Here is an 11,242-nt window from a genome sequence, read left to right on the forward strand (position 1 = left end):
CTACAGTAATGAAGGCTGCAAGTAATAGAGGCACAAATATAGGCTGCATTATGATTCCATCTCCCACGACAATACAAACTGATTTACACGAATATATACAAACTTTCTATCTGGTGAAAGGAACGATCTTTCTATTGCTCATATACAAACATTTACATTTACAGTTTCGTTGTTCCACCGTTGAATTATTTCACACGGATAAAGAATAACTGAAAATTCATTGAGAAAGAAAACTGACCGGTCAATTTAATTTTGTGAAAATTCCTTGAGAAATCAAACTGACCGGTCAGTTTAATTTTGTGATATTTCCTTGCTCTCAACTGGGTTTTGAAGGATGGACTTGGAAGGCTGAGCAGGTGGTGTCTACACTGCTAGCTTAGCGTCTGCTTTTGACACCAATTTCAAGGTATGTGTTTGTGGATTGCTTGCTTTAGAGTGTGACGTATATGGGTTCAGCGGATTGTTAATGTCTTGTTTTGGTTGTTTGAAGAGAGTTAGGTTTTCGACCTCTGTTGTTCACGCTGAGCATTGGAGTTGAGCTGCACGTAATGGAGAGGCAACAAGTTGAGGATCACATGCTTAGTTGCTTAGATTATAGTAATTGTAGTTGCTTCACATGCTTAGTTGTGTAAAATAATGATCTATTGATCTTTCATATCTTGAACCAGTAAGGACTGGTCTGGTGAAAGGAACAATCTTTCTATTGCTCATATACACATACCATTACATTTACAGTGGATTTGCTTAGTCTCCCACGACAATACAAACCGATTTACAAGCCTTCTCAATTTGACATTAATGTGAATACGAGCTTGCCTCAGTGCTATAGGCAGAATAATCAAAGCTGAAGTTGCCTCTCTCTTCATCCCATTTTAAAATCTCCCTTGAATATTTAAGAGCTGCATCTACACTATTAGGCTGCAATCCTTTTACCAGAGAAACGTACAGTTTCTTTCCAGTTAGGGAAGAATATAGCCTCTTGAACTTTACTCCAATGTAGTAAGCTGCAAGATGACCCAATGAGGGGCTACTATTAATGTTGTTGCTGCTGTTGTTCCCGTTGGACCGATGACGGCTAACCACTGGATGGAAATCATCAAACCAGTCGCACTGAGTAAGTGGTACCCGTTCTACCTTCTCCTCAAACACATCAAACTTGTTTAGAATCAAAAGGAAGTCCATCTGTTCAAATGTTGGATGAGTAATCATGCTTTCAAAGAAACTTCTAGTCTGTAGCATCTTGTTTGAAAAAGACCCATTGCCATCCACAGAAAACTGATCGTAGTCACTCAAGGATACACAGAAGATGACCATTCCAACATCTTCAAACATTTCCAACCATTTGCAGTTTTCCCCAAGTCCTCTTGCATTCACTCTAATAAGTTGGTACCTAAGACACAACCAGATATGAGAAAGGTTAGTGTACAGTAAAACACATCAGTGACATCACAGCAAGAAGTTTCAGCATACAGTACAAGTACAAGTATTAAACTATAGATGTCAATGTGTTGAACAGTTTAAGGAAACTATCTACATTATATTGATATTATCATTGTTAAATTATTCCTTAATACTGTTATCTGCACACAAGTTTATTCATTAGAAATGTACAATAAACACTATAACAGACCTAAGCAAAGAGTCCTGCTGATCAATATTATTGATGCTGTCTTCAGATGCCAACTGGGGAAATGAGAACTCTACACAAGCGAGCCCATTAGATGAAGTAACACCTTCAGCGTATAGAATATCAAGATCCGAGGGCTCATAGTCTACTCTTAATATGTCAACAGCCTGAAAAAGGAAAAAGAATATGAATGAGAAATTTAACAATTAATTACACTGCCAAAACTGAAATGTGGAATTATGAATCAAGCAAGGGTATGAAGCTCTGAGCGCCTTTATGCCAACCAAGCATTTTTGGGGCCAAAAAATGCTTGATGAAACTACAACGAACTCTAAACATGTCAAAGGATATAATCATATAGTTAGACATGCTTTGTCATCGGCACTCCCTACCTAATCAGTTGTAGCCACTATTTGTCTGAGTGCCCTTTGATAACAATGTCTGTGTATTCAAGGGATTTACAGATTAAAAAAGGTACGGGTTCACTTAAATTCTCTATACAAGATATTGTGCATCTCCAACCTTTTGGGCCAGACTGACTGAAAATATTGTATTTTAAAATACCAGGTAGGATAATTAAATTAAATTAAGCATATGTATTACTTGTGAATGGCATGACAATCTCTATAACAGTTTTGCGGACCTCAAACCCAGAACACAGGCCATTATCTTACCCTCTCTATGAAGTAAGTAGCAACACTAGGTAACATTTCCAATTCATTTCTCCGCTTGTATGTAGCTTGAATGGCAGAATCATTCCACAACTCCTCGACCAATGGTGCATATTCACGAGTAGCAGCTGGAAAAATGGCTTCCAAATCACCTGACACCATTGTCTTGAGAAGCCAATCAGAAAATGCTCTCAATCTTGGGCCAATGGAGTAAAGAGTTTTGTCGTTGTTCCCTGTTGTTAAAAGCAGAGAATTATAAGCTATAAATGTCAGCTTATGCATGCAGAATATAACCCCCTGACTTTTGTGATACAGCATATAACACCTGAGTATGAGACATAACTAACCATAATGACAAAGAGAACCATATGTGAACAAAAGAGGTTGCTTTTTCAAAGAGAGCACTTTACAATACGAATCCTGCACAGTCTTTGTAACTTGCATTGCCGTATATTAATGGTACTTAGTTCTACTCCTATATACAATCTAGATAGATATTTGGTATGTATACAATAGATTAAATCACCGATAATCCCGTATGAAGCGAGCATGTGGAGAGCAATGTTATGAAGATCAGTTAATCAATGATCAAATAGTTCCATATCAAACTGTAATGAGGGGGTAAAAAGCTATTACGTGCACACACACATGTATGAAGTCAAACATGAGATGGAAAAGGTTATGAATCCATACCGCTGGCATCCGTTTGACTGGAAGAACATTGACTTATGATCTCAGCCAAAGTTTCCTCTTCAAAACGCTCACGTCCCTCCAGTAATATACCAAGATAGCCATACACATTGCTCTGTATTGTAAACTTGATATTTTCACGCTCATCTTCCGAGAAAGGGATAGCTTTATATAGAATCTTGGCCTGGAAGGAAAATTAATAATGTGTTGAGTAACGTACTTCTTTTGCAATCTACTAAAAAGGGGGCAGAGCTATATGAAAGACCAGTGACTGAAAGATTGGTACGTTTGATGAAGAGGTCTTTCATGGTGAAGATACTAGTAGACTATCCATTTCCAGTATGTGTACTTGTTACACATGATCATGCATGAAAATAACTGAATTTAAAAACCCAATAAATAAATAAAAATCTTCAGCAAATATGCTTTAGCAATAACAACTACACAGAAAGAGAAGTTGAAACAAATTCCAAGATTCTTGTTATTATAGCATTCACAGATACTAAAACGGTTACCTTGAAATCAGACTCATCTTTCCTATATTCCTATATACCTCACAGACATAAATCCAGTCATCCAGATTAAAGTAATCACCTGTTTGAATATAGTGCTCGTTCCAGAACCATTATATCCAACTAAAAGAATTTTCTGAAGTATTCTCTGCTCAATGTAATCAGGTACAACTCCGCTACCAACATAGCTCAGGGAGTCTCCACAAGGATTCGATGACTTAGAAGGGACTGGCAGTGACAAGACAGCACAAACAAGCTTGGTTCCAGCCTGAAATAGTGATTACCAATACTTCATGTACATGAAAAACTAATCAAACTAACCAGAAATGGAAAGTGCAGGTATTCTTAGAAACCCTACCTTGCCCCATATGTATCCTTTTGTATTTTTCTGGCCCTCCTCTTGGTATGACCCGTCCTCATTCACCCAGAAATGTGGGTTACCAGCACATTGAACTCCCGCCAACTGCAAAGAAGAAGATTTTTATTTAACCCTGCACATTAACCTATTGAAACTAATAAGAACTATTCCGTAAGTGTAGAAAGTTCAACCTGCAACATCCGAAGCTCAACTTTGGTAATTTCTCGGCCATTGATGAAAACCTGTGTGTTTCCATTGCTAGCATTTGCCTTGATGGGACCCCCAACACTAAGATGGGGACTGATTACCTTTGAAGGCTTCTGTCCTTCCTGCAGAATTCAACAGCAACATGGTATTAAAGGGTGTCACAAATTTCAGTACGAGAATTACAAACAACAAGAAACGCCATACAAGAAATCATATTCACCTTTCCCCAAAGTCCAGAAACTTTATCATACCAATAGTTTCCTGGCTTTAGCTTCTTCGGAGGGTTTGAGCACGTCTGTAACAAAACCAGCTCCTCATGACAAAGAGGCTGTCCATTCACACAAATATAATCCGGCGGTAGCTGATTTGCTTCACAAAACTTTTCGGCCTTCATCACCTGCCGAACCTCCAAATCATTCAGCAGCCGCTTGAGCATCCTAGAGCATTTCCCCAAACACCCTCTTTTGCTCTCATCAATAGGAAATCCAATACAACCTACACACTTCCTCCCTTCGGGCATCGACCCCATAGCTCTAAGCACACAGCTACTACAATACTTAGCATCACAAACAATGCACACCTCCTTCTCAGTGAACCTAGTCCCCTTAAGACACCTATAACATGACTTCTTCTTCCCTTTTCTCTCCGGCTTCACCGCCACAACCTCAGCCTCATCTTCCTCTCCACCATCATCCTCCTCGGACTCAATGTCGCGAAACGTCACCACCGGCGGTCGTTTCACTTCGCAATCCACCGCCTTGGTGGAGGAGACACGCGAAGACGGATAGTCCAAGCTCAAAACGGACTCGGAGGAAGCCCAATCGGGTTCGGGTCGATTCGAATCGCTATTCAAATCGGACAGCTCACCGGACCTGTAATTCAACCTTGCCGAAAACTCCAACGCGCCGGAGCTACTCAGCTCTCCGGACAAACCACCACCACCACCCCCGGCGGCCCCGGCCACACTCTCCACCGCAGCTCTCTCCTCGAATCCAATCACCGACGTCGGCGAAACCGTCGCCGACTCCAACCCCTCCAGCTCCTTCGTGGTGTCGTCCTCGCTGCTCCGATCGAAAGCAATCACCGAAGTCGGAGACACCGTCGACTTCAGCTCCTTCGAAAACGTCTTCATCAGCGAACCTGGCGCCAGAACCGGCTGGACCACCGGCAGCGACATCTTCGCCGGAACAGACACATTTCCGACCACAGCCGCCACCGGGATTCTCTCGACGTTGATCGGAACCGCCTTCGGAAGATCGTAACTCACCGGCGGACCTTTATACTCCACAGCAAACGAGTACTGCGCCGCATCTTCCGCGCCAGTCGGCATTGCGGAAGCCGAATCTAAAACCTCTAACACAACAAACCCTAGCGAAACGGAAAAGATTCCGAAATCCGAGCAACAAAACCGGCGTAGACACCGGCTAAACCATCACGGCTGAAATATAATGAAGAGCGAAAATCAAGGGGAAGGGGAAGGGGAAGCGGAAGCGGCTGAGAGTGGAGTGAAGGACGAGGAAGTGGATTGGAGAAGAGGAAGAAGCATTGGAAAGTTTCCAAGGAAGATAGGTACCGGTTTGGGAAAGTTAGAGAGAGAGCTGGTTTTGGATTTGGAATCTTTTGGTAGGCTTTTGGACGTTTTTTTTTTTTGTTTTTTTTTTTTTTTGTTCTTTTTGGGTTTGTTGGGGGTGGTGGTGGGGATGGTGGGGACCAGTGAAAGAGGGGTAGTTTTGTCTGTTTTTTGTGGTGGTGTCACTGGTGTGGGTAAGGGAGAGGGACCGTGAGGAGGGCAGAGGGGACTTTTTGGGGTGCGGTCGTTGTGGAATGTGGACTGATGATGAGGGACTGAGGTGAAGGGTTTTGTCGAGTGTGTGCAGTGGTGAAGTCAGTTTGCTGAGCATGGATTCTCTGTTGTCCTTGGGGTGATGAGATCGAGTTGTGGGCTTTGGATTACGAGGTTTGCATTTAATGGAAGTGGGCTTGGACTGGGAGTTGCAGTACTAGATAGTAACTAGTAACTAGAAGTAACTAGTAAAGATGAGTGTTTATTTACCCGCGTGAGCATGATCCAAAACACTTTTGGGTTTAGAACGTTTTCTTCTATCTCAAGGAGACTAAAGACGAAAATAAGTTACTTCGTTCCCTGTAATATTTCTGCTTCGTGTGTTTATATACACATGCATGCTAAAGTTGAAAACGCGATTCTAATCGTATTCTTTTGGAGCTATCTATAGGGATAAAAAAATTTAGTGGTCAGCCGTCTCACTAAACAGGATGATCGAGCTAGCTCCAAGTAGTCTCCAACTAAGAATGAGCTAAGATAAACTTGCTTCGATATCAATCAAGCGCTCATCCTTATGTTGTATGGTTTGTATCATATCCCTAGCCTATTTAGAAGCAGCATACGTATTCTCCATAAAACTACACTAAAAGCTTAATGTATGTATGAATGCTTAGAAGCACTGAAGATTCTTTTTCTCTTGGATGAAATTAGAAGAACTGAAGTTGGTCTCATCAGTCATCAATGACATACCTCTTTACTCGAAACGCATCGTGATATATACCTAATCACCAGCACAAGTCCAATATACACAGTAGTTATTAGTTTGACTATGTAGCTATATGCGGCTGTCATCCGCGAATATAAAGCCACATTGAAGGTAAGGTTAATTAGATAAGCTTAATAAGTTGCTTACGTACAGAGAGTCAATATCAGAGAGCTACATAGGTTTCCTGGTTCCCACCTAATTAGTTGGCTTAAACATTCCTAATATCGTGACTGAGATATTCCAAAGACCGAAGATCTACATAGGCAAGTTATGATTAAGAAGACTTTTACTAACTTAATTCCTTCCTTCCTTCCTTCCTTCCGTGATATCTTACATCTTGCTCACTGATCTATAATATCTTATTCACCCATATATTTCGTGAAGCAAATTTTATGGCGGATATTCTAGCAAATACAGGTCATGCTCTTTAGTGCCCAAAGAGAATCAAAGATGGTGTGAAGTACGTCTCAATCATCCTTATAAAGAAACGAATCAATTTGGTTATATGTTCATTAGTCTAATTAGTCTCTTGGTGTGCTTCCATGTTTTCATAATAATATTTAAGATGTTGAAAACGTTTTCACCATTGATTAAGACCTTATTGTTCTATATATCTTCTTCATTATGGATCCATTTTCAAAGTTGGGGTACAATGTTACATATATTATTGACACTTTGATGATACATACATGTACCTAAAACAATTAGAAGTCGCGTTTGTATAGTTAGTGTCAAATCATTTACACATATGACGAACAATTCAAACATAAAAATGAGAACCGTAAAGTATCAAGAAGACTCATGTATGAAGTATGTTATCATTTGTTGAATTATTAGATGAACATACGATCATGATTTAACATTGTAGGCAATACAACTTAATTATTGGCAGATTGATTCCTTTGTTGAATTATTAGATGAACATACGATCATGATTTTCAATTGCAAGTACATACTTATCATTAACAAAAGGATACCAATTGGTACAACTAAGATGATCGATTAAGATCGATCACAACAATTAAGATCACAATAACTACAACTAAATTATATGTACGCTCGCAGTTACAAATTTATCAAATGATCGAGATATATGTTAGCTAGGTGATCGATCAGTTTACGTTCTCATGATCAATTAGCATGCACAAGTGTGTGAAGTTTTACACCGATACCACAATACAATGCACAAATCATACAATCTTCAGTGTTGTATAATCAGATCAAGAAGAAAATAAAGAAGAAAGGGTACGTATATATATTTAAATTAAACCCTAAAGTCTTCTGGAACCCATTTTTCCACCGCGAGAGGTGAAGCTACTGCGAGAGGCGAAGCTAGGGGCGGAGCTCAACATCGGCACGCAGTATCCGTCCGACGTGTAATGCTGGTGCTTCTGGTTCGGTACCATAGGCGGCGCTTGCTCCGAAACCCTCCACATCTTCACCGACTTGTCCAAACTCCCAGAATACACAATCCACCGCGTCTCTGCCGGAGTATCCTCATGATCCTTCTCCACCGCTAAACACTTGACCGGTCCGGTATGCCCTGTCAGCACCGATAAGCAAATATGGTCCCCCTCCGACCGTCTCCACACGCATATCCCCATGTCCGCCGAGCCACTAAACACCAAACACCCTGCCGCCGCTAAACATAGCACAGCCAACTTGTGACCTCTCAAAACGCCGCCGTGTTGGAGATTCTTTTCCCGCTCCCAGAAATTAACCAGACCATCCGACGATCCACAATACACAATCGTCGCTTCCGGGTTCACCGCGAGCGCCGTTACCGCGCATTCCTGTTTCAACAGCGTTTGCGAGAAGAAATGTTTGGTCCCTTTCCCTTGTAGCTCTCTCCTCCATATCTTGACGGTTCCGTCGGCCGAACCGGTGAAAACTAAACCATCAAACCCCACCACTAGCGCGTTAACGGCGTCGTCGTGAGCGTTGATGGACTCCAAGCACTTGAAATCGGACGCCCTCCACACCTTAAACGTCTTATCCCACGACGCCGAGTAGAGAAACATCTTATCCTCGCTCATGCTCAAGCACGAAATCGCGTCGAAATGTTTGATCCACAAAACCTTGTGGCTGTGCCGTCGCACCTCAACGTAGCTACTCGGCTTCATCGAGCACTTTATGAAGTTCTTCAGAGTCGGAAGGGTTCCTATACGTTTATGCATGCTAGGGTTCTTAGTCGACACTCTCCATACCCTAATCTTCCCATCTTGATGCCCCGTGAATATTTTCTCATTAGCTATTATAATCGCCTTGACCAACCCGGAGTTGGACTTGAAGCCCGAGAATTCGTTCTGCTTCTTCCAAATGCGGATGTTCTTGCTGTCCGAGCCCGTGTAAAGCAAATCACCGGAGGCGGCAAGAGAATATATATGGCCTTCCTCGCGGACGAGGGAGCCCATAAGGACGTTGGGGGAGTAGTTAGCCTCCCTGACCGGAGAACCATTAGTGCTGTTCATGTGTGCAGACCAAGGTGACTTGTTGTATGGAGAAGGTGACGCTTCTTCTCCGGCTAATAAATCGGGGTCGTAACCGGGAGGACTAGGGCTGCGGTCCTCGACGTCGGAGCAATTCTTTAACCGGCCGAACTTCTGTCCACAGTGGCTGCCCTCTTCGGAAAACACCTTGCTGCCTCTCGTCGATCCCTTCATGACTAATAAATGGGATAAAGAGGATTTTAGGGGAAATCTACAGGTAGATTTTTCTTTTTTCTTTTATATTTTTGAGTGTGAAAACGAAATGAATTAGCTGCTAATGAATTCGGTTCCTGTTTTTCCGCCTCAATAGTGTTGGTGGTTTTAGTGGATGATGGGCTTGGCCAATGGTGTGGTGACACGTCGGAATGAGGTCCGCCGTGAAGTAGTGAAATGACGGTTTTGTATGGAAGGGGTTGGGTTTGTAGGTGGCAACAGCGGGAATGAGATAAGGTTTGCCGGGAATCTAATTTTGGGTATTTCCCGCCTCCGGGAACGGAGCAACGGAAAAGGCGGGGTTATATGTTTGACTTGGTCAATGGACAAAGGTGCGCCTTTCGTCTTTTGGTTGCACTTTTTGAGAGAGAAGAGAAAACGAATAAAAGGGTGCACGGCCCAAAGTTTGTACAATGAGAACCAAATCCGGCCGGTTTACTACAAAATATGAAAAGAAAAATTTTGCTTTTATCCGTTAATATAACTACTTAAATTAAGTTTGAAGCGACAACAACCCTATTATTAATAAGCGAAATCATACATAGTAAATTACTCATGAATGAGCTGAGAAAAAAACCATTACCTAAACATGAATATGTGATTCTCATATATTCAACCATTTTTTAAAGTTCAACATGTTAAACAGTTCAGTTCATCTGTGAAAAAAATGTGAGACACATGCAGATAAAAAAAACCACCATTGTTGTGAATCTTCAAATATGTGTTGATGAAGGGGCATATGCTGAACGCAAAGTGCCTCCTCGTTCCTCAACAATGGCTCCCACAATCATCAGCTATGTCTACCATCTTAGTCGCTCGAGTACCAGTGTACCACCATTAGACTCAGCATCACGCATCACCTACATCGTGACACTCCTCCTCTTTGATCCCCATTGGGCTATTGGAACCCTAGATTACGAGACATAGGTTGATAGGTACCTTAACTTTGGGACTTCATACGCTTAACTAGTTCTTGTGAAGTAGTCCATGAGAATCATCACTTTGCTGTGAAAACGTGGTTAGATGAATTTAACAAATTTAATAAAAGGAGAAATTCTTAAGTGCAACAGCCGCATTACTTGACATATGCGCACCTAATCACTCTTTGACTACTTTTTTTGTTTTTTTTTCACACCTGCCTTCTTCTTCTTCTTCTTCCTTTCTCCGGTCAGAAACCGATCCCTTCCGATCTTCTTTCTCTTTGCCCAGTCGCCGCCTCTGCAACCCCGGCCCGCCGCCTCCGCCTCCACCGTATAGGAAGAAGAAGCTTTGTCGGTTCGCCGGAGGAAGGAAGAAGAAGCTTCGCCGGTTCGGCCGGAGGAAGGAAGAAGAAGCTTCGCGGGGGAAGAGGAAGGAAGAGGACGCCTCCGCCAACCCGTGTAAGCTTCGCCGGAAGAAGAAAGAAGAAGCACCGGAGCAGAGGAAGGAAGAGGAAGAAGAAGAACGCAGGGTGGGGGGGGGGGGGAGGGTTTGGAAAAAAAAAAAACACGTGTCGCTGTGTGACTTGTGGGTCGCACAGAACACGTGATGCGTTAGCTAACCTAAGACTCTCTCGATAAAAGACATTGGTCGATTAGACATGTCACTTAACAAACACCGATTATACATGTCACTTGATGCATGCCGATTACACGTGACACAAACACTCATCTAATCTTTTTTACTAATATCAAACTGTCTATCAATCCTAGATTCTGATCCTACTCGATCACATTCGTATATTTACTAGCATTCGATTCCTATCCAAAAAAATACTACTTTCGCAGTTTTACTAAACAGGCCCAATTTATTCACACTTGGCCCAGTACATCGTCGTGTAGGTCTCCTACAAAAGTGACACCACAGCCACACCGCACACTGAGCTATTCTCTCGCCTTCTTACTTCTACAATCGCGTGATTTATTTACTCTTAACAGACTTTCCCGG

At 42.1% G+C, this 11,242-nt stretch overlaps 2 protein-coding genes across 2 annotated transcripts; both read right to left on the reverse strand.

Annotated features, from left to right (window-relative positions):
* Positions 1-626: 626 nt before the first annotated feature.
* Positions 627-5,411, reverse strand: LOC101311097. The gene is made up of 8 exons (XM_004300520.1): positions 4,286-5,411; positions 4,050-4,187; positions 3,859-3,963; positions 3,583-3,768; positions 2,995-3,172; positions 2,302-2,531; positions 1,631-1,794; positions 627-1,390 (listed from the first exon to the last, which is right to left on the reverse strand). Exons 1-8 carry the CDS (start codon positions 5,393-5,395, stop codon positions 796-798), a joined length of 2,706 nt encoding a protein of 901 aa, XP_004300568.1. The 5' UTR covers positions 5,396-5,411; the 3' UTR covers positions 627-795.
* Positions 5,412-7,693: 2,282 nt separating this feature from the next.
* Positions 7,694-9,101, reverse strand: LOC101311381 (uncharacterized WD repeat-containing protein alr3466-like). Its single transcript, XM_004300521.1, has one exon. The coding sequence runs from the start codon at positions 9,083-9,085 to the stop codon at positions 7,886-7,888; it is 1,200 nt and encodes a 399-aa protein (XP_004300569.1). The 5' UTR covers positions 9,086-9,101; the 3' UTR covers positions 7,694-7,885.
* Between the last annotated feature and the right edge of the window lie 2,141 nt (positions 9,102-11,242).

Source organism: Fragaria vesca, linkage group LG5, assembly GCF_000184155.1.
Source record: "Fragaria vesca subsp. vesca linkage group LG5, FraVesHawaii_1.0, whole genome shotgun sequence".
Classification (NCBI taxonomy): domain Eukaryota; kingdom Viridiplantae; phylum Streptophyta; class Magnoliopsida; order Rosales; family Rosaceae; genus Fragaria; species Fragaria vesca.

What these genes read in the sequence shown, in the direction of transcription:
- LOC101311097 (XM_004300520.1), bottom strand. Translation starts at nt 5,395, where the DNA reads ATGCCGACTGGCGCGGAAGATGCGGCGCAGTACTCGTTTGCTGTGGAG. An exon ending in TTCCAGTCAAACGGATGCCA is followed by an intron (nt 2,532 to 2,994) that starts GCGGTATGGATT and finishes TTTTAACAACAG; the next exon opens with GGAACAACGACAAAACTCTT. An exon ending in CAGCAGGACTCTTTGCTTAG is followed by an intron (nt 1,391 to 1,630) that starts GTCTGTTATAGT and finishes GTTGTGTCTTAG; the next exon opens with GTACCAACTTATTAGAGTGA.
- LOC101311381 (XM_004300521.1), bottom strand. Translation starts at nt 9,085, where the DNA reads ATGAACAGCACTAATGGTTCTCCGGTCAGGGAGGCTAACTACTCCCCC.